The 23,532-nt window shown below is 46.0% G+C and overlaps 2 protein-coding genes across 2 annotated transcripts; one reads left to right on the top strand and one right to left on the bottom strand.

Moving 5' to 3' along the window:
* The first annotated feature begins 11 nt into the window (after positions 1 to 11).
* On the top strand, positions 12 to 12,313 carry LOC146189563 (dynein axonemal assembly factor 5-like). The gene is made up of 10 exons (XM_084604335.1): positions 12 to 667; positions 1,983 to 2,175; positions 2,815 to 2,888; positions 3,543 to 3,772; positions 4,981 to 5,178; positions 5,288 to 5,431; positions 6,468 to 6,630; positions 7,719 to 7,975; positions 8,601 to 8,892; positions 9,752 to 12,313. Exons 1-10 carry the CDS (start codon positions 31 to 33, stop codon positions 9,814 to 9,816), a joined length of 2,253 nt encoding a protein of 750 aa, XP_084460461.1. The 5' UTR covers positions 12 to 30; the 3' UTR covers positions 9,817 to 12,313.
* A 3,311-nt stretch (positions 12,314 to 15,624) lies between these two features.
* Positions 15,625 to 23,406, bottom strand: DNAlig3 (DNA ligase 3). The gene is made up of 3 exons (XM_084604334.1): positions 21,859 to 23,406; positions 20,072 to 20,476; positions 15,625 to 18,724 (listed from the first exon to the last, which is right to left on the bottom strand). The coding sequence occupies exons 1-3, from the start codon at positions 23,164 to 23,166 to the stop codon at positions 17,714 to 17,716; spliced, it is 2,724 nt and encodes a 907-aa protein (XP_084460460.1). The 5' UTR covers positions 23,167 to 23,406; the 3' UTR covers positions 15,625 to 17,713.
* Positions 23,407 to 23,532: the final 126 nt, after the last annotated feature.

The raw sequence follows: 23,532 nt of genomic DNA, 5'->3' as shown, positions 1-23,532 counted from the left end.
GTTAAGGCAACGGCGGCGAAGCGTTGAAAGATGGCGGATGACTTTCGGGACGTGCTGCTCGAGCTCGAGCGGCTCGAAGCGGACGACAAACACATACGCAAGCGGGCGTTAGAGAATATCTGCTCCGCCGTGAATGCGATGCACGGCGACCTTCCCGAGAACAAGCGCAAAGTTCTCGTCTCCGTCGTTATCCGTCCCGTGCTTGGCGCGCTGACCGACCCTACAGAGCGGTGCCGTGAGCTTGCCGCGCAGCTGCTCCTCGACATCACCTCGGTACTGCCTCTCTCGGATGATGTGGTTGCTCTGATCGTGCCTGCTCTGCGTCGACGCCTTCTCGGTTCCGGAAGTGGAGAACCGCTCGTCACCAGTGCGATTGGCGAGGTTGCCGAGGAAGTGCGTCTTCTCGAAGCGCAGGCGCTTACAAGAACTGTAATGGGAGCCGGATCGCGGTGCGCGGCGCATCTGAACGACATCGTCGTAGCGTTGGGCTCCTGCCTCACCGATCCCTTTGTGGAGGTGAAGAAGGAAGGCTGCCGGTGCGTCGTGCAATTAGAGAAGGCCGTCCCCAACCATTTCCACCTGCAGTGCGACTCGCTGCTTCCCGCGCTGGTTCAAGCACTGCGGCATCAGCACTCGGCGCTTCGGACTCTTGCCGTGCAAGCCCTGGGTGAGGAAAGGAACCACTGCCTGAACATCTCAAACGTGGTGCCGCGGATTTCGCGTGACGTGAAGTCGCTGACAGCGCAGAGCAGGCAGAAAGCAGAAAGGGCGTTTTATAAATGCACAAATATTCGAGACTGTGACCACATTGTAAACAAAGCACTCGATCAGAACTCTTGTGCAGCATCCTGTTACTATGACTGCGTTGAGAATACTGATCGTAGTGCTTGCGGTAACGCCGTGCACGTTACATGATCGTAACGACGTTGATTTTACTCAGTGCTCACTATGTGTAGATAGAAACTTTCGATTTCGACATGAGGCGCGATGCGAGCACGTGACATAAAAAAAAAAATTGCTGGGGTTTAGTTTTGGTTAAACCCGGTAGGTTGCGTAAGCAAAGCCGACGTAGCTTCTTTTTCTGTTCCTCCTCCTCCTCCTCCTCCTCCTTCTTCTTCTTCTTCTTGTTGTCCTCCTCCTCCCTCTTTCTCTTCTTCATCTTCTCTAAAGGTCAAAGGTCAAACGTGGCTACCGGCCAGGTTTATGGGACGGGCTGAAACCTCGCGTAGTATTGCCTACGCAATAAAAAAAAAAAGCTTGTCATATACATTGTGCCTAGGACTAAGCCAGATGGAATAAGCCGTGACCACGAGGTTGGGCGGTAGTTGAGGAAAAAAAAATGAACGTCACTGAGGGCACTTTTAGACAATCTTATCATTAGAGTGGTAACGTTCTTGTCCCTTTAAACGTGCCTTGAAATGCCTTCACTGAAAATTTTGTTTGAATGAAATTCTACTTCCACATAAGTAAATATTTCTATATTTTTGCCTACTACTGAATTTGTCGATCATAAACCCTGACTGCTCATTGGAGGGTCAAATTCTAAAGTTTAAGCTAAGCTACTTCGGTCATCTGATGAGAAGAGAGGAGTCGCTGGAGAAAGATTTGACGTTGGGAAAGGTTGAGGGTCGCCGGAGAAGGGGTAGGCAGCGAACACGATGGTTAAATAGCATCCTCGAGGCGCTGCAGATGAAGATATGTGATGTTAGGAAGACAGTGAGAGACCGGAAAGCGTGGCGTGACATGGTCCATAGGGTCACGAAGAGTCGGACACGACTGAACGACTGAACTGAACTGAACTGAATTTTATCTTTGTGTGGAAGTGCACTGGGGGATGGATAGCAATGTCTGTTGAGAGTTGCAAGGATTTTAGTTATGTGTGCTGGGATGAGTGTGCAAAATTTACTCCACCTGGGGACATAGTCTTATAAGCACAATATTCTAAACAGAAAGATAGTAGAAATATTTATGAATCATTGCAGGTCCTATCCTTGAGCAGAAAGACTGCAACTCGCTCACACCTACAGTTATTGCATCAGTGGCCGAACTTCTGGATGACCGCTCTCCAGCTGTCCGTATGGCCCTGGCGACAGCAGCTGCAAGATGGGTGGCAAAGACCTTTGGCCCTGTTGCTCTACCTATTGTGCTTATAGCACTTACAGATCCCGTCGAAAGGTTGGTGTGTGTGTGTGTGCAATGCACCGAGGTATTGAGTAGCGTGGAGACATTTCTGAAATGCATGTCACGTGATTCCTGACTTTTGTGCTTATAGAAGCTCCAGTATAAATAACCTGGTTGATTGTGAAAGTGCAGAAACGAAATACAAAGACAACAGCAAAAGACACACACAAGCGCTTACTTCCAACTCTCAGAATTGGAAGTAAGCGCTCCTGTGTCTGTGTTTTGCTGTTGTCTCTTTGTTTTTATGCACTTTCACAATCAACATGGCTAGCCAACTCGCCCAAACACAGCCATTATTGGAACAAAGATCCTAAACAGCACATTTCCTCTTTTACGCATTGCTAACCAACAATACTACCTTGAAGTTCAAATTTCTGCAGAAAGAATTATTGTTGATCTGAGTTTAATGTGAGTTTTTAAATGGAACACAGGAGCAATACTTCAATGTCATAGTTTAAGTGTTGCAAAAAGTGAATACAAGCTCACTACAGTATATCGTTCACTTGGTCAATTAAGCAATATTTTTTGCTACACAAGAAAGGTGCAACTTATGACTTACTTTGAATAATGCACCCAAAAGTCAAAGTGGCATTACCGTGTATCTATACGTCCTTATTATTTTCTTTTTTTCAGCGTCAGTACTAAGGCAAATGACCTGTGGAATGCAGTGGGAAAGCTTTACGCTACTGACCAATCAATGCGGCCTGGTGAGTTGTCCTCTGGAACAATAATTCTGCACACTTCACTATTCTGCCCTATTCTGAAAGACAAAATGCATCCTGGTTGAGTCTCAGCTCTTGAGATAACTTGAGGCTTTAGAACTGTGATGGCACAAGCCAGACACCTAGGGCTCATAAGTTGTTCTCATATGGCAAGCATTCTAAGGCATTTTATTATGGCTAGTCACACTTGCCGCGGTAGACATTCTTTTATGACCAGTTATATCTTCTTAAATGTCATAGAGAATGCACAGTGAGATCCATAGAGCAACGTAGGATAGTTCCTGCTTGGGGGCCTAGAAGGAAGAAGGTGATGGTTTATACTCTCTAAGTAAAGTTCTAATGCAGTGTCTTAAGATATATTGGAATGGTTCATATCTTTAGAACTAAATAAATAGCAAATGAAAAAGATAAGCTATAAGGCTAGATATGGCTTGTGCTTGCTCTGCCTTTCATGCGTGCCTTTTCCTTTTTTCTTTATTAGGACCTCTCAATTCTGCCTTTTTTAACTGTTATTTATTGTTATTACAATTGCTTGTTTAATTGCATTCATGATAATTGACTCTCGCGCTGAAATGCAATAGTGTACCGTAAGCAGGATAAGCACATTTCTCTCTCACCCCTGTCCCTGGTATCGTGCAGCGGTCGAGAGTGAGGGTTGCCGACTGCTGGTCCAAAAGCACCTGGCGTACCTCGTCGGCGTAGCACATGACTCGCTGCAGGGCTGGCGGCTGGAAGAGCAGCTGCGAGCAGCCAAGTTGCTGTGCGAGGCCTTCCGGCATGCCGGAGCACACACTGCCTCCCACCTGTGCGCCCTGCTGCCCACGCTCACCACTGTGCTTTGCCGGGACGAGCCAGACCTGAGGCACTGGGTAGGCTAGAAATGAGACTTATTTAATAAGATGCTGCCGTCGTGTTAACCATCGTGCTGAAATCTCTCATGCCGTGAGTTGTCGTACCATGAGCCGCTGTGCTAACAATATGTCACGTCCTGAACCATCATGCTGGATGCTATGCTAGGAACCATCGTGCCCTGAGGAACCGTCCCACAACCTTTCGTTACTGTGTGTTGTTCACTCAACCACCTTGCAGCATGACATGGCGCTGTGCCGTGAACTACCATGTCAGAAAAGGTCTTCGGTGAACAGTTATGCTGCATATGATACCGCCAACTGTTGTGCTACTTGCAGTCTCTCCACAAGCATTTATGCTTCTGTTTTAATTTGTAATGAAGCTGGGTAGCCACAGGTACTGTGCGTGTGACTTTTGATGTCTGCATTAATAAACGTAGACTCGCAAATCTAGAAATATAGGCTCAGTTTTGCCTTTCCAATCACCTGACAATTTCGTCACACCCTCTACTGCGGCAGATACAAGGCCTGGAGTTATGTACAGTCTTGTCAAAAGTCTAGAGCCCAGGGGGTTTGCTTCTGAGCCACACCCTGCGGTTTGTAATGCATTCTCAGAGTTACAACTTTACTGAAGGCAAGAAGTTTTGTCCCAACCTCTCCCATGTGAACAACTTCCATGAATGCCAAAGAGGCGCCACTAGATGGATTAGGAATAGACCCCTTGGGCTCTAAACATTTGACAAAGGGTGTACCCAACTGATGACCTAGGTACTTGACTTTGTACGAGATGTTATCCTCTCGTTAGTGGGTGCATAAAATTAGTACAAACAAGCACAATATCCACACCCCCACTAAAATTAGGCACACAGGGCCAACCTTACAGCCTCAATCATGTACTATCATGAGCAATATGAGCAAGAACACACGAGCGCGTGGCAGATAGCCTCGAAACCCACTTGGGGCGATACGGTGCGGCCGCTTTGGGAAACAAAGTGGAAAGGGAGCCGTGGTTCCGTTAACTGCGCCCTTTCCCTTTTGTTTCCCACAGCGGCCGCACCGTATCGCCCCAAGTGGGTTTCGAGGCTATCTGCCTCGCGCTCGTGTGTTCTTGCTCATATTGCTCATGATAGTACAGTGACTGCACTACTGCTTTTATATTACCAGCTTTTCGTGCAGGCTATTGTGTGTAGACTGGCTTTGTCGTAGATATCCCTTTTCTTTTTTTCCAGCTGACGCAGAGCCTGGAAACATGTGCTCGATGGGTAGACCCTGAAAGCTGGCTGGAGGCTGTGTCGGTTCCGTTCTCGGCAGGAGCCCTGCACGCCTTGGCTGCACTCGTGCGGCCCTGCCCACCCGATCGTCTTCGACCGTACGCGCAGCAGCTGTTCCCCATCCTCTTTGAATACTCGGGGGCTGCTGCTGACACGGTGAGCGACTGGAACAGGGGTGGTTTCAGTTTCTGGCTACCTGCTTAGGGATGTTGTGGGGTTGCCAAAAGGGGGTATGCGCCATGTTGCGGGCGTTGCATTGGTGCAGAGGAGCCAGCTTGAAGTGCTGGGAATCATGGATGCCTTGCTCTCGTCCGTGTGTGACCCCATGGACCTGTCAGTGAAGGAGCTGCTCTCCTGCTGCCTAGGCATCCAGGCATGCTCTTCGCAGGATGAGTGTGTTGCCGAAAAGGTTTGTGTTTCCAGTTTGTGTTGCTTCACGTTTGGTAGACGTCCTTTAAAATTTGGTCCGGGCACACCTTGGTTCTCACCAGCAGTCAGAACTCACATACAGCGTTTATACGATTATAAGAGAAGAAATTATTACTGTGCCTTAGCATTCCTGATATCTCAGTGATCTTGCCTTCATTGCTGGTGCCGTGCTCTGGTCTTCGATTGTAAGTCAACACCCTCCCTCTGCGGATATTTAAATTTAAAAGCCGGGTAGATTTATAGTCATGCAAATATTAATATCAGTGTCTTCCAAGTCGTGATGTCTTAGCGTAAGGAAAAGCGAGGCATACAACAGTGATCTATTGCTTGGCTTTGTTCAGAGTAGTAGTAGTTGTTTTGTGATGTTTGTGCCCCTTTTATTGTTATTTGCTTACAGATCACATATTTACCACGTCAGTCCCACTTTGTTTAATTCGAGCTTTGAACTAGTGATGCACAAAAGCTCATAAAGCACAGCAAGCTTTCATCCAAACGAAATGCTTAAGCTTCGTGCAGTTGTTTCAGATCAACCAGCAGTATGAGGTGGCTTCTGAGCTAATATTGATATGTTGATTGTAATATTGATATGTTGATTGTAAACTGCTGTGACCATTGTCACTGATACTGCATCGTGAAGTAAGGTTTCAAAAACATGGCTCTCCAGTTTCTGTTACTTCTCTCGAAGATGCTTTAAGTGCAAAAGTTCTGAGTGCAAAGCCATTTGAATAGGTAGCACTTAGTTTGAGCGCAAAGCCATTTGAATAGGTAGCACATAGTTGTTTCATTGTTGTGACATCTCCAGATTGGCGTCGCAGTCTCTAGATGAGGCATTTAAGATGAGGCATTTGAGGCATTTAAGCGATTTAGGGGACTGCGCAGCAGCTCCCCTAAATCGAAACATTTGCTCTGGTGGCATTCACTAGTCTATCTTCCTGTATTTGAAGTCGACAGTTGGCAGGCATGCAGTACTAGTTATGGGCACTTTTTTCATTTTGTTTTCGTGCATGCGCATTTAGGTCTCGATGCTGCTGAGGCAGCTTGCAGACATGCTGAACCTCCCCTGTGTGGAAGACATGTGTGTTGGCTACGGAAAGGACATGATCCAGGATTTGTCTGAGAACCGGCCGCACACCAAGACAACCCAGTGGGACGCTGTGCGGGAACTCGTCTCGCTCGCCGGTATGTCAAAAGCTTCGCTGGCGCTCTCGTACGGGCCCTCAACATTACTTATTTTTTGCCTAGCCTTCGCTAGAGAGTGTGAAACTTTCTTTTGCCCCCTTTTTTCTTGTGTGAACTCAATATTGAATGAGTTCAAAGAATTTCTTTGTGAAACATGGGCTGAAAAACTTGCCGGAGACTGCCTCGTCTCCTCATTTTTTTTTTTGTTCACATGCGTGCTGAGTAATTTGAATACTAATATATGTAGGTTGTGCTATGCATGCTCTAAGCTAATAATGACAGCAATGTTTGTTTATTTTTAGTGCCAACTACCATTATCGTAGTTCCCAAGCCATCGTGGTTATGCTGTCTGTTATGTCTGTTAAGTGGTTATGCTGTGGTTATGCTCTTCACATTAAATGCTGCCTGGCATATTACTGCTGTACCATTTACCAGGAAAATACTACCATATCGCATATTCTGCGGTGGTCTGAGGTATAATATTCTGAGGTATAATAGATACCGATGTTGTGTGAACCTGCCATTGGCAGATGTAGGCTTAGATTGTTTGGAGAGGGCAGTTATATGACTTTTCGTGTCATCCAGGAGACTTGGCTCTACACATTTACTCATATTGTGGGACTTTGACATTTGTGCAACTGTATACATATTATTCTTTTAATTTCTCTGCCAGATTTGCTAGGATGTTCATTTAAATTAGGTTTTCCGACCGTTTAGACCGATTTCTTCGAGCGTTTTTTATCCGAGTAGTACAGCAGAACTTGAGAGTCATTGTAGCAAAGACCCAGGCCACTGAAGGATGTTAAAAAATGATGTCGTATGACCTGTTGTACAGAGAAAGGAAAACAGCAAATGCGGGCAATGTTTGCAATGCCATTGCTGATCAGTTAGCTTTAGCCTGCTGCTTTTATTTGAAATGTTTTATGACTCAAGATGAAACCTTGCGAACATCAACACTATTTGGGTAGTTGTCACGATGAGCGTCTTCTGCAGTTACGTTTTGTTTGGCGTGGCACTTGGCTATACTCACTTCTCTCGACCTCGTGTGACGTTGACCCTAAGCTTTTGGTACTGAATGTCCCAAACAGGTCCACAGAGTGGGGACTTGGTTCCTTCGCTGGTGGCGCTCCTCAATGCGGTGCAGCGGCGGCCCGAATGGCAGCCTCAGGCAGCCGCGGTGCTGCAGCAGGCGCTGTCCGTCGGCCGAATGCCTCCGCAGTGCACCAACGCTGCACTGCAAGCGCTGATCCCGCTCCTGACGGCCGCGGGGCGCCCCAGCGTGCCCGCGCGGACTGCTGGACTGCGCTGCCTTCTCCAGCTGCTGGAGTGCATTCCGTCCCTGCAGGTTGGTGCCCTTGGACTAGGCTCGAGGTGTTATTATGCCTGTTGCATGAGGCCCAAGACTAGGAGCATCTGAATGTGACCGAACATGATAAAAATCACGGAGCGAGAACGGGAAAGGACACTTTTTCACTGTTTTCCTCAAGCTTTAAACTTGGTGTTCACATTATCTGCCCATATATTGTACTAGTACTGTCATAGTTGGGTGTATTCCGAATTGGTGGTATTTCGTCGTGACTGAATATTGGGAAATTTTCCAGTGCACATACGTTTTTCTAATCAGATATAGACACTATGAATAATAATAGCATGAGCAAATGTATTTACATCATATTCAAAATTTTGTGAATTCAAATACTTCTACCTAGTTTCGAAGATGGAAGGAATGATGACTGTAAGCTTTCACCTCGAAACATACGGTTTTCTTCCCCATCGCAGACAGCTCAGACTACCTGTAATGCGTACATGATCAGGTGCAAATTGCTTCAAATAAAAATGGTCGAGTTGCAGGCATTCGGCCTGTTATAGGCGTTTTCACTGGCTGGCTGCACTGAATACTGCCCCTTTGATCTTACTGCAACACGGGGAGGAGACCTGGCATTGAAAACAAGCTCACTCTCACCACGTAGGTGTCTGGTGAGATCGTGTCTGCCGTGCTGGGTCTTCTGGAAGACAGCCAGCCACAGGTCCGCATTCTGGCCTGCCAAGCGGCTGCCGCATGCGTTCCCGAGCAGCTGGCCGTACGCGGCCTTGCTGCGCGTCTCGAGGACGACTCGCGGCAGGTGCGTGTGGCCGCAGCCCGCGCCCTCGAGAACCTCGCCCTGGACGGGCTAGAAGAAGCCTTGGATGCTCTGGCCCTTCATGCCAGCACAAATGAGGCGGGAGGGGGAGGAGGCCGGGACAGTGCTGCTTCGTATCCTGGTGAGCAAGCCATTCGTTGCTCTTAAGCACCTGTCCTGCATTTCTCGTTTTTGTCCACCGTACCTACTCTTCATTTCATATACGGCATGCAATCTTGATCGTAGATAGCATGTCCCTTTGCTCCTGACTACATTAATGACCAAAAAGTACTTTGTCATAGTATCTCCGAACTGTAAACAAGCATCTTTTATTGTAGTGAAACTCAGGTTACACAACTAGCATAGGATGCTCCACCACTTTGCTTCACTTCTTACTTCCCTTTGATCATGCCCATAATCAAGACCCCAATAAGCAAGAGTGACATGTGATTGGGTAAAATGCAGCCGACACTCCTGTTACCTCCAACCTCATCCACAGCCGAAAGAGAGTTCGCCGTCAGCGAAAATTGTACTCGGAACGTTCAGTAACTGAATAGCTCACTGCTGTTCATGATTTGCATTGTCAGGCACGCGATTTTATACTGCCCCGTTTTTGCCAAAACCCTCATTAAGGACTTGGGAGGTACATGTGATATGCTTTTGTGAGCACATTACCGCTTCGTCAATGTTACGCACTAAGCGTGAAAGTTAGAGTCACATTTCTTGTTCTGTATCGGCATAATGTGAAAGGGCAAGGAGGGATGCGGAGGGAAGCAACGGTGCAAACATCTTACGCTGTTTGCCCTTCCAAGGACTAGTCATGCCCTCTGTGTGCAGCATCGGAAACTAGCGTTTGCAACAGTCGCACTTGTGTACATAAAATGCATCACTCTATGGTGCAGCATTTAGCAGCATAAATAGCTGCCACTGAATCTCGCATTACCCAGGCATAGGAGTTGGCGGTCAGTTTATTCCTTTTTCATTCTCTTCTCCTCTTGCAGAGGCTATGAGCCGCTTTTCAGACACCAGTTCTCAGCTGGAAATGGAAGATGTCCTGCCTGGCTGAAGAGGAGTTATTTCCGATCAATGTTGAAAATATTCTCATCATGTTGTATCCAAGGCTGTTCTCATCCAAACCATGTTATACACCCATTTTAGTCACCTGTTTCCTGTGCATACAAGAAAGAAAAAAAAAGCCTCCACAGACCCCCACAGGCCAGTTAGAGCTGCTGTCACATAGACTGAAACCTACCCTTTTTATTTTTCTATTTCACAATTGCAGCAGATGTACATAGTCCACTGTCCTGTGTGAAGTGTTGTAATGGGACCTTTTGTTCTGTTTGTATATTGCGGCCTCATACTGTGAACTTCAGGCTTCCACAAGTCCCTTGCTACATTTTTAGGCACAGTGTGACATAACTAGGATATATAATGCCACTTTCTTGACAGAGATGTGATTGATAATTGTCAATGTATGTATGCATAGCACAGATCTGTGGTACCGGAACTGGGTTGATATTGCTGGATGGAGTGCTGCAATGATCCACAAGAACTTAAAAATATTATCGCTGATTAGCACAGCATAAACTTGTTGGCATTCAGATCATTTGCCATGGCTTGTTCTATGTAGTGTAAGTGCATGCCGAGAGCTTTCAGACTGGCTTCCGCAGAACATAGTGGTTTTCAGGGTTCTTTTGAGTGCCTAAATTCTTACATGACTCACTCCTCCTCCTTTCTTTTTTTTACTCTCTTTATTTGGAACTACTGCTCGTAGCATATTGGTTTACAGCATACACACTGTATAATAGCCACTCATTGTTAAAGAGCACATGGGGGAACTCCATATGCCATATTTATCTTGTAAAAATGTATGCTTTTTTTTTATCATGTTTATGTTTACTGCAAGGAATAACACATTTTGATCTCTTTGGTTGCTAATCAGAAATGGAAAACAGCACAAAACAACAACAGACAAAGGGAAGACAAGGCACAGAAAGAAAGGAATACGAAATTGCCAAGAAAATTGCATTTAAATATATTCCCACCACTCGATTTAAGCCACCATAACAGACTCGGTGGTCACTGTTTTGCAGTGAATGGCAGTACAGCGTAACCTCCAGGGACTATTCCAAAAGAAGAAAAGAAGAATGTGTCCATGTACCTCAGCCTACTTGTGAATCCACGCGGTAGTGGCAACACCCAAGTTCTCTGTTTTTAATTAAAGTAGCTTTTTTTTTTTTTCATTAGAATTGTTCGTTTATCAATGAAAGCCAACATTTTATTTGTCCGCAGTCTTCGTCGAAATTTATACACATCTTTTGAGAAGTTGTGCATTTGCTTGTATGTGTGTTAGGCAGGAAAGGATGCAAGCCAAGGTATGTGTGGTTTCTGAGCTTCTTTCGAAGGTCATTGAGGTTCTCCAAGGCTGTAGAGGATTGTGAAACCACTTCCTATAGCAGTAGTGTTTGTGGTGCCAGTCGTGTACTTCTTCCTTTGCAGTGACGTGCAGTAAATTAGAAAAGTTTTGAAAATCACTGCACCCTTTTAGAGGGAACAAAGACAGTGGCAGGAATCACGTACAGGATAGCTTCATGACTGCAGCGCTTTCTTGTGGTGTTGATCAAAAGTGTATGCTGATGTTTGAAGTGAATGGCAGTTAAACCTAGCATCTGAGACTCGCAGACAAAAAATGGTATCAGCACACAGCAATGAACTTGCAAATCTGGCCAGTGATGATGGCACCTATTTTTTCATTTACTCTTCTTTTCTGGCTTTAAAGGCTTCCTTTTGTGAAAGTGACATCTTTGTCATTGGAATGCAATAATTTGTAGATCAACTTCATTCAGTCTGTCCTCGGTGTTTCCTAAAGTAATAAATTGTCCTTGGTCTTTATTCCGAGTTTACATCGTTTTCAAGAGTGTCATTTTCGCCCTAATCTCGAGTCATTCTCACTTTCCACTTTCACTCCCACCTTCCTCCCTTGCCTTACAGTGTGGTACAGGTGTCCACAGAAACAAGTGTGACAGATACAGTACCTTTCCCTTCCTGTGAACCAATTATTTGATTGGTGGAAATGCTGGAAATGCCACCGCTTCTGGTTCAGGTGTTTCCACCAATCAATCAGATGACAAAAACGGCGAAAATGATGCATACTTGGAATACGGGCCAATATGCATACGGGTAATACGGGGAATACGTGTCTGAGAATGCCATCGCATTTTGCCCTGCATGGTCCAATTCAGTTTTCAGTAATTTGTAAATGAAAAAACAAATCTGCCTTTCCTTATTGCCAACATTGCATTGTGAAATTTTTAATGCACCAGTGTTTCTCTTTGCATGAAGAATCTAGAGATGTCACCAGGCATGTGTGCACGAAAACTGCAAGGTAGTTCAAATGTATTTACACTATAAATGTATTCGTCCAGTCAGCTTCCCTATTCGCATTAAATTTGAACTTGTGTTATTAATTCAGCTACACACTGCTATGCGCCAGCTGTCCTGGTTACCGCCCTAGTAATAGAATGGTCGTGACTGCTGAAACAAGGCAAACTCAGAGTCGTTAGGGCATACCGTAAAAACCCGCGTATAATACGAACCCGAATATAATACGAGGTGAAATTCTGGAGACGCGAAATGGAAAAAAAAAGTTTTTACCGCATATAATACGAGAGAGAAAAAACAAGACATTTATTGAAATCGGACCTCACACTTCAATCACTTTCATCTTCAGCAGCGCTTTCCTCGGAAATTTCTTTGTCGGACAAATCATCCCACAGGTACTCATCTTCTGTGCCATCGAGGGCGTTTGAGATGCCGCACTTCTTAAACGAACGGCGCACAAGCTCCTCTGGGATGCTTGCCCACGCGTCCACAATCCATTTGCACAGCGTGGCTGGCGATGCTCGCTTCAGCCGCCCGGCCGGCGTCACTGCAGGCTCACCTGACCGCATCCATTCCGCGTAGCATCGCTTGACTGCGTCCTTGAAGGGTTTGTTGACACAAACGTCGAGAGGCTGAAGTTGTGAGGTCATCCCACCCGGAATCACAACAAGTTCTGTGCGGCAGTCGCTTAGCAGCCTTTTCACCGAGTCGGCCAAATGGCAACGAAACGCGTCCAGCACGAGGATGGATGGAAAGGACAACAGTGCACCGGGCCGTTTGCACCACACTGACTTCACCCAGTCGAGGACAAGATCCTCGTTCATCCAACCTTTTTCGTGGCATCTCACGATGACATTCTTCGGCAGCTCCTCACCTTTCGGCATTGTCTTGCGCTTGAAGATGACATAGGGCGGGAGCTTGCGGCCGTCTGCCGTGCACGATAGCATGACTGTAACCCGCGTCTTCTCGTTTCCAGTAGACCGGATACAAACTTGTTTAGAGCCTTTCTCATGGACGGTGAGGGGCGATGGCATGTCCAGGTAAACCGGCGTCTGGTCAGCATTGCCTATTTGCCCCAGCTGAAAGTTTTTGGTCTTTCGCAAAGAAATCACGTGGCGCTGAAAAGCCACCAGCAGCTCTTCGAAGGATTCGGGCAGCTTTTGTGAAATCGAGGTTCGCCGGCGTAGCGAGAATCCAGCACGGCACATATAGCGATGTATCCAGTGCTTGCTTGCTTTGAAGGCGGAGCTCGGAATTCCCTTTTCCCTTGCAAGCTCCCTAGCTTTTGCTTGCATAAGCTCTACGCTCACAGCTAGATGCGATGCTCGCTGTTCTCGTACGAACTCCGTCAGAGCGAGTTCAATTTCCGGGAATGCGCCATTCTTTGGCCCGCGAAAGCTTCTTCGCATTCCCTTGCACGCGAAAAGGGCTTCTTTCTGTCGTCGCCATCCGCGAATGCTTCCCTCGGTGACGCCAAACTGCCTCCCGGCCGCACTGTTGCCGATGTTTTCAGCAACTAAAATCACCTTTCTCTTAAAAGCAGCCGAGTACTGTTTCCGAGACCCTGGCATCCTGCTCGTTCACTTAAAGAAAAAAGCGTGCACTTTTTCGCGAACCGTGGTTTGCACGAGAGCACATGCGCTGATGCTGTGCGCACTCGACGACTCAACAACAAAGAGACGACACCTCGACGTCGTGGCCACTGCGGGGTGCGGCCAGCAACGAAGCCAAGCCGTAGCCGCACATCGATAACAAAGCCAAGCCGTAGCCACGCGGCAACAACGAAACCAAAACTTCTCGCAAAACTTTGACATTTTGGTTGGGATCCGCAAATAATACGAGGCGGAAATTTGGAACGCTGAAAGTTGGAAAAAAAACTCGTATTATACGCGGGTTTTTACGGTAATTATAGTTAAAGATCCAGATGACGCTTAAGATTCTTGTTTGCCACAAAAACATGAGAAAACTGTGTAGCCTTTGTTTTGCCTGCATGTCCATGCTCAAGCAGTAGGAATTGTTTAAAAATACCATTGCAATTGTAATCTATTACACTTGTAAAATATTGTCATTTGTAAAATCATTGATTTCAAGAAGCATGAACGTTAAGGCGAGTTAGTCAGACATGAAAGGCGGGGCAAAAAAAAAAGAGGAAGGTGCTTGTTCTTGTTCTCTGTCCTCGTCTCTTTCTGCCGTACCATTCATGTTAAGCATTTATTTCAGTTGCACTTAATGCTGCTTGTACATGTACTTAATGGTGCTGTGAAGAGATAGACCAAATACATTCATTGCATTCATGACACTCGTCGTAGGTAGCACAGGAGTTAGTGGAGACTTACCCAGCTCTAGCGATCGTGGGCACCCTCTGGTGGACTGCTTTCAGCTGTGCATTTTGTCTGCCACAGTGTTTGCATTAGATTTATTTGTGGAAAGCTTTGAGAACTGAATGTAAAAATTAGCTCTCTTGTATTGTATGTATTGCTGATGCTGCAACTGCCATCTGCATTGTTCACTTCAGTGCATGTTCCCAGTTATGGTCAGCCGGGCAACACAAAATGTTACATTGCCAACAAGGTCTCAGAGTCATTAGTACTCAAAATCTGATGCAGAGTCAATGGAGCCCTGGAATAAAGACCCCACCCATAATGCAGCTCAAGCAGCTCTTTTTCGTTTACTAAAGTTTCTGCTCATTCTGCATACCAAAAAGCGTTTTTTTTTTAAGTGGCAGCACCTCTGTATTTGAGTCTGCTGATCACTCCATATTTGATGCAGTTTCACTTTAAAACACTGTGTACTAAGGAGTTCTAGCAATTAACAAACTTCTGAAAATATGAACGACAATGTACTTTCCTGGCCATCAGTGAGCATGAATGCTACCACTACCATATTTACTCAAATCTAGGCCGACCACGATTCTAAGTCGACACCCTAAAGTTGAAGGCCCCTTCCTTAAATAAAAATTTTCTCGCATGCAAGCTGGCCAAAAAAAAAACAATTGAATATGGTGGCAGTGACAGCTTTATGATAATATAATTGGTTCACAAGAAAGGAAAGGCGCAGTAAAGTGGAAAGAGAGAAAGAGAAGCCGCAGTGGAGGGCTACAGAGTAATTTCAACCACCTGGGGATCCTTAAATTGCTCCAATATCATACAGCACACGCCTCTTCATTTCACCTCTATCGAAACGCAGCCGCAGGTGGTCGGGATTGAATCTGGGAACTCCGGCACAGTAGTGGACATCTTAACCACTGCACCATCGCGGCGGGGCCAGCGACAGCCTTCAAACGACATTTATTTGCACAAACCTGCTCCCACTCATTTGTCATTGTCATTGCTGACCTTCTTGTCACTATCCTTCTTGTACAGTGCAAAATCTTCAGTGCATCAAGTGCATTGGAGATGCTGCACTTTGTGAACAAGCATGCAACTAAACCTTCCGGGATGTCCTTCCAGGCTGCAGCTATCTATCTATCTACAACTCCTGACGATGTGCACTTGATGTGGCCTGTTAGAGTTAGCCAGCGTCTTTTATGATTTTATGCTCTGTTTTATGACACGACAAAATCCTCAAATCTAAGCCGATCTAACAGCTTCATGTCTCGTGTATTTAAAGAACTATCGACCTAGATTCAACTAAATATGGTAACTGTTGCTTCTTTGAATCAGTTCACATTTATTTGTAACATGTTATGATACTACTCAGCTTGTAGTTTTCACATTTACACAGCGATAATGTGTGCCAAGCCATGCATTTCTCATAAAAGGTCACCGAGCGCAGTAGCTGTTCATCAAATTTGTGACCTTAGAGGGCATGTGTCATTTGTTCAGTCATATATGACTTCAGAGATGATCTAGTCATGATATATAACAATGACGTGCAGTGAAGTTTTGGCAATAAAGAACAGGTGTTGAAAATTCTTGGCTGTACATTTCCTGCAAACCATGAAAAGTGCTCTGGTCCGACACTAACCGAATTATACTGCACTTGTGTCTCATACTGTCGGGTGGCCACATAAAAAGACAGACAGTGGCTAATGTGATCTGATTAAAATTAATCATAAACACTTTCATATTAAAAAGATTACACACAAAGCTTGACATCTTTATTTGACAAGATATCAAACATGATACACTGCACGTAGTTATGTTTTCTTAGTCTACTTACGTCTCACTCAAAAAAAAAGCATCATGTTTAGAAGCAAACATCACTCTAGCCTCAGTAACATATGTACATGCATATTATGCAGCCACCTTGTAAGTTATGGGCTGTCAAACAATCATTCCCACAGCAGCACATGATGAGCTAAACTAAAGTATTTATGCCAAATAACCGATAGTGCAAGACGCTCTCACTATTGGCAGATTGGTCACACCACACCGGCAAATCACTTGCATCCCAGCAATCTAAGACTGCATGACTGAACACAATAAACTACACCATGCAACAGCAAAGAAATTGGAGGGTAGGTTACCAAACACAATTTGTACAAACAGCCAGTGCAGTGCTTCAAGACTGTGTACATCTGAAGTAATTCTTCAGTAACTGCACTCAGTTAAGCTTTGCTAAGCATATTTCATTTTTTTCACATGGTTAGTACACCTTTGTCTGACACAAAGGCATCTTGAAAAGACACAAGTCATGTATAGTGGTGCAGCGACTATCTCTGCAGATAATTTATCAAAACATTACAGCGCAAGGCTATGTTATATACACTACTGTGCCAATAGAGACATTTAGTTTAGCGCTACCGCTGACCACCATCATCTACGACTACCGCGCGAGTGTCAGTACACATTTGCAGATCACCCTGATTACAGTTGGCGCTTTGTTCCCGTCAAATGCCAACGGATTTGGCACGCTGAGGCCAATCGGTGCGTGCGCGGTTGACGGCATGCGGTACGAAGTAACAGTGAGTGAAAATGCTAAATTAAATGTCTCTAATATTTGGTTAGTACACCATATGCTAACATGCCACACAAACTTTCATGCAGAAAATGTAACCTGCATAATGTAAACATGTCTTGTACTCTTTTATAGACAGGTTACTTTACAGAAGGCATTCCATGAGAGACAAGCATCGTTCAGTCGAGCAGTATACCAAGTAAAAAATTTGCAAACATTCATAAACGGTTCAATTATTAGCGACTTCTGCTGCAAAATAATCACATTTTTTATTTAATTCAAGGTTGCTGGACCATACCAAGCATCTTGCAGGACCACAATATTCAAACAAGAATGGTACAAAGATGCAAAGAAATGATAGTTCATATATTAAATTATGCACATTTGCAGTGTGGTCGGTAACCTTAGCCTTGGCATGCTTTGAGAGCAATTAACTATGGCTCCAAACAAAGCCCCTTCTGGCAAAAATTATGATAGCAAGCAGCGAGACTGCGCCAAGCATCTTGCAAAGTTTCGACACAAACTAGAGCGAAAAGCAGGCAAGATATATTAAAAACCGTGTGCAAATTTCTGTTAGGAACGTTTACAAGCCCAGGCAGTACTAATATCAACATATATCAACAGAGGCCCTACAAGCCTCGCATGAACACAACGTTGCCAGTTTACGACAGCAAGACCAGCGCTTACACAGAGTATTTCGCCTCGTCTTGGCGCTTTTGATGCCTTATGCTGTCCCACAACCAGTCTATAGACACGGATTTCGCTGACTGTGACTTACTGCCCAACCTGGATGACAACAGCGTGTGTGTCACATCCTCGCTATGAGCTTTGACAAGAATACCATCGTAAGCAACAAAGTATCTCCGCAACAACCTATTCTCAGGAAGGCACATTCGGACTCCCGTGAACACGTCCGGAAAGTCACAGAGTTTCTTTTTTGTAGACTCCACAACTTCAGATTTGGGAACACTTTTCGTCACAGCATCTGCCTGCCGCTTGCGTCCAGGTGAAGGCTGCTGCTTTGAATCTGACATGACGGATTTCTTGGGCAAACCATATCTCCCAGTTGGTGTCAATGAAATGTCCATGTCACCACCAACTTTAGCCTTGCTGGATCCTGGTTCTGAAGGTGGTGATAGTTTGGACTTCTTCGGTGAAATGGACTCTTCAGAGATTGCAAACGAGACTTCCGTATCATCGTCGTCATCACCTTTCAACTTATCCACGTCAAACGGCTGCGACCTGGAGTTCTGGAACATTTTACGCAGTTCCGGAAGTGTCGTCGCCTCCTTTGGTGTCTTGTCTGTCCGGATCCGCGTGACACGCGGAAAACGGATCGAGATGCCATCTGCGGTGTGGACCTCGGCCCTAGTGAATTCGGCGCCAGCTATCTCCCACACCTGCGTCTTGTCCGGATCCTTAGCGACAAAGTCTGGCACCAGAACCTTCTCCACATCAAGCCAAGCCGGAACGCGATCCATTTGCCGCGATATCTTCTTCATCTCCAGCTCTGTCTGCAGTCGCTCCAAAGTCTTGTCATCATGGCCGCCATGGACTTTGGTGACTGTGCACCAGCGGCCTGTAGCTGGATTCCAGCATCCCATCAAAAATATGGACATAATGCCACCATTGCTTCCAGTGCCGAAATATGCTCCGAGCACGGCAAGGTCAGCCGAGTCTGCCATACTTCCACCCTGCATATTCGGTATAAGAGCACATCACCAGCCCGTGCAGCTATATCAGACACTCTGAAGTACCCAGTTGACACAACCAGTAATATATAGTATTCAAATCAGGCACATAGACAGGAATATTTTTTGGAATGGGCCCAGGACAGTTTACAGTGCAAAGTGGCAAGGGGGGGGGGGGTGTCGCTGGAAGAACATTCCCAACATGAGCACTGCTAAGACCAACAGAGTCACGGGGTCACGGGAGGGTGCTGGATTGGCTCTGTGTGCCAGGAAAGTGAATATGAAGTGAAAGCCCTTAACCAGCAATGAAAGGAGAAACATTTTAAGCATTACAAGTTTAAAAGCAGCTTTCTCGTATTTGAAACAGGAAATCTAATAAAATGAATTGTAAATTGTGGGGTGACACATTGACTATTAGGTACACCGTAGAGAAGAGCCCTCCATTGTAATTAAGACCACTTGTGGTTCTTCAACTTGCGCTGACACTACACAGCACACGGGCACTTTGTATTTCACCTGCATCAAAATATAGCTGCTGCTGTCGAAATTGAACCTGCAACCTTGTAATCAGCAGCCGAATAGAAAATCTACTGAGCCATCATAACAAGTGAATCTGGTAAGGCTCAAAGTTAGTGGTCAGCTGAGCTCAAAATCTGTCTGCCTCAGTGCAGTCAAAGTCAGTATACAGAAAGTCTGACTGGTGGAGCCAAACCACTGGTCGGTCAGGGCAGCAATTCAGAACATCACATAGCTGGCTCAGAGGGCAATGCGGGCACATGCTTTAAGGGCAGTACAGAAACAGTGCATAATATTTTTCGTGGCACAGCATACCAGATGGTGCTAGTCAAACAACGTAATTTACCCCATGTATATTTGTTTTATTTTTCCCCTACCTTCTACCCTGGCCCATGCACTGCACATGGTGCCAACACACTTCTAAGGGTATGACCCTGAGCATCCTCATCATAATAATAATAACTGGTTCACAGGAAAAGAAAGGCACAGTATATCTGTAAAAATTTTTTTTACATTGTGCCGTAGGGGAAAGAAGAAGGTGGGAGTCAAAGTGGAAAGAGATGCCGTAGTGGAGGGCTATGAAGTGATTTTTACCACCAGAGGATCTTTAACGTGCACTAATACGGCACAGCACATGGACACCTTTCTGTTCTGTCTTCATCGAAACGCAGCCACCGGCGGTCAAGTTCAAACCCGAGTACTCCGGTACAGCAGTCTGGCATCTGCGCCACCGCAGTGGGGCATCATCATCATCACGACTGGTTATCTTGGGTTTACACCTCCTTATAACGTGACATGCACTTCTGAGAAGACCGGAGATGGTGAATTGCTTACCTGAAGATAGTCCTTCTTGACTTTGAGCCAATGGCGCTTCCCTGGCTCGTAAACGCCATCAGGGTTTTTGAGAACCAGCCCTTCCAGGCCCTGGGACAGCACATCACTGATGAGGTCCCGCAACTTTTCGCGCGTTGTGATCACATGCTGCTCACTAAACATGACGTGGTTCTGGATCGGTGTCATGTTGGCCTTAAGTACCTCCCTCCGCTCACGCAAAGTCCGATCTAGCAGGCTTTTGCCGTTGTAGTGAAGACAGTCGAACACAAAGAGGCAGACAGAGGCGTCCTTGAAGGCCGCCCTCTTGTGGATGCCCAGCGTACCAAATGGCAGTGGCTTTTGCGTATGTGTATCCACCATCAGGATCTCACTGTCGAGGACCAGGTCATGACCATGTTTAAAAGCCTGCAGGCAAATATAGAGTACCAGCTTATACCAAACAGTTTTGGAATGTAGTATAAGATAAAGAACTGAAGCCAGAAGAAAACAAACAAGGACCTAGATTCCTTCCACAGTCATTGCAAAAAGTACCAGTTTTAAAGCTCAAAAATCCTTTAAAAAAATTAGTTGTGGTTTAGCTCTGGTTAGCCCTAGTTGAATTGCGAAAGCAACGGCGGAAGCTTCTTTTGCCTGCTACATTATTCCCCTATCATGCCCTATCAGTATAAGGTGCTACATTATTGGGGACACTTAAGCTCATCCTTTAAGGGTGTGACGCGAGAGCATAAGCTACCGGCCCACATATAAAGTCACGCTTCAACCAAACCTTATGGATGTGCCTGCGTGTCGTAGGGGTAACGGGAATGCAAACAGTTCTGGCAGGCTGATTCTGATATCACCCTCCCATATAAAAGGAGCGACCCGAGGTGGCAGCTCCTGCCTGTGGCATAGGGGGTAACGTGAATTCAAATGTCATGGCAGGCTTTTTTTTATGAGGAGACCGTAGCTGTACCTCTTCATGACGCAGCTGCGGCCTTCCGAGGTCTCGCTTTGGCTGTCGGAGTGTTGAAGAAAAACAAACTTCTGCAGTGGACGCCTATGGTTGACGTGTACAGATTACTAATACCATCGACGCTAGATAGATGGTATCAGACTCTCTTGCATGAATGCATGCATCTACATCTAGAACAAAGAGAGACTGCACGTAGACATTAAACATTTCCATCGTGTAGATCTATTCTTCCTGCTCCTTACATTATATCATCACATTCTCATTGTTGCAGCACTAAGTAAGGATTAATGAAGACACATAATGATGTTTGTAGAAGAAAATAAGGCTAGGCTTTAAAAACCAATGTTTTTTAGTAATAGTTTCAAACGTAAAAGTGAGAACAGTTTACAAAAAGAAGCTTGCAGACTGCATCCATGCAGACTGCATGCAAAGTTCTACACTGAGCGACAAAAGCACATAGTAATTTAAGAGAACTGCAGAGCTAAGGCTTAGCGGTTTATAAAGTGAAAGCTTACTGGCATTGGCTGATTGGCCTTTCATCTTTCATGGTAACTTTCTGCCAGGTTGTTCCCATGGCAGATACCTTCCTGCCTTGCACCTATCAGTGGAGTGGGGATTTGTCTCGCTCCACTTTCCCACCTGCCAACTGTGCCAAGTGGTTTGCAATTTGTGCATTTTAAAACAACAGACAGACATTAATTTTAACTTAGTACGTAACTATGGTCATAGCGCCAATGCTGTAAATTTCAGGGTAAAACGGCTACAGCACTAAGATGGTATTTAGTATTCTCTTTTCTTTTTTCTTTCAAGCAGGCAGAGCATCTGTGGTCTGCACCTGTGGAATAAAGTTCTTGAGATGCTGGACTTTATGAGATGACACTGGCTTCAGGCTTCTGCTGAAGAAGAGGAACTCCGAGCCCTTCTTGTGCAGCTGCACCCGCTCTCCGTCGTATTTGATCTCCGCATACATGCCGTTGGGGCACTTCGAGAATGCATCGTCTACGGATCCGCACGGTTCGGCAAGCATAGGGATCATGGGTGTCATGAGGCTCGCCGAGACGCTGACATTCCCTTCCTTGGACGACCTCACTACGTCCTCCAGGTTGCGGGAGGCCTGAAAAGCTTGGTAGGCGTCCGGGTGAAGCGCTTCCAAAATGTGCTTCGGACCGGAGAAGATCTTGATGTCATGCTTGATGAGCCTGACGACCATGACGAGGTCGTTGGCGGTGCAGCGAGCGCTGAGATGCCTCAGGAGTTGCGTCTGGTCGTCTTCCCGCGTGAGGCGAGAGAGCCGTTCGAGGTATGCGTCCACATCCTGCAATGTCAACGTGCTCTTCGCAGCCGGAGAGCCGTACTTTTCGAAAAAGATCCCCACTGTGCGAGCTACGTCACCTTGCTCGAGGTCCTCGATTATCTCCTCGAGGCAGCCGTTGCCAAAGATTCGACTAAAAACTTTAACCAGCTGCTTACTCTGCAGGTTGTACACTCGCTTGTTAACCATGGGAAGGAGGAACTTCACCCAGAGGTAGAGGTCACCTGTGAAACCTTTCTTTGTGCAGCCCTCTTTGAAAAACTTGGCCACGATCGCAGTCTTGCCCGTGTAGGTACTTTCGGCGGCGATGGCTGCACAGAGCTTTCGGAATTCCTTGAAAACGTCGTCTTTGCTCGCCTTGCTGCTGGTCGAAGATGCTTCGAGCTCTTCTAGATCGAGTTTTTCGGAGGAATCGTCCACACCCCCCGATCCCGGCGGAGTCAGCGTAGTCTGAAGCTTCTGCTTTTTAGGGGTGATCGCTTCATCTGCCTTGGCCTTCCTTTTACCAGGGCTAGCGGTGCTAGCCCCGGTCTTGTCGGAAAGCTCATTAATGTGCTTCAGTACGACCTTTCTATCGTCCTGACCGATCTCGCTCCAACCCTCGAGGTCTCCGGCATCTTCGATCTTCTTGGTGGTGGCGCGAGCTCGCGAGAGCTGCTCGAAGATGCAGTCCACATGAAACCACTGCTTCATTTCACCGCCACTGTCACTGAACGGGTTGGGCACAATTTTTCCGATGCGCAGCACTTGCTTTTCGATCTTCTGCTTGCATTTCTTACAGCCTGCGGTGCCCCGCTTGGCGTACTCGATGCAAAAGCGAGTCTCCGACATGTTGAAAAGGCAGCTCAGAAAAATATATTATATGTAGATCACGCTTCGTGCGGTGCGAGAGCGAAGTGCCTTGGTCGTGTCTCTGTTCTCACGGCTTTATAAGACATAATGCGAGAGACTGATAATTGTTGCTTCATAGCTGAAATGCAATCCAAACGATTTTTTCGCTGCCCTGTAGTCTGTACAGTCAGGTACAGCATCAAAACAAACGCAACCACATCTGGCGCGACGCGTTAGTGCTTGTACTGGCTTGTATAACGGATCCTATTGTCTAGTTGCCTGCTTCTTTAAGACAATACAGTCCATAAAACGTCAAGCATGTTTTATTTATTATAAAGTAATTGTTAATAATATAATTACGTATTG

Source organism: Amblyomma maculatum, chromosome 5 (assembly GCF_055883805.1).
Source record: "Amblyomma maculatum isolate TAMU_Amacu chromosome 5, ASM5588380v1, whole genome shotgun sequence".
Lineage (NCBI taxonomy): Eukaryota > Metazoa > Arthropoda > Arachnida > Ixodida > Ixodidae > Amblyomma > Amblyomma maculatum.
This window is presented reverse-complemented; position numbering and strand designations above follow the sequence as displayed.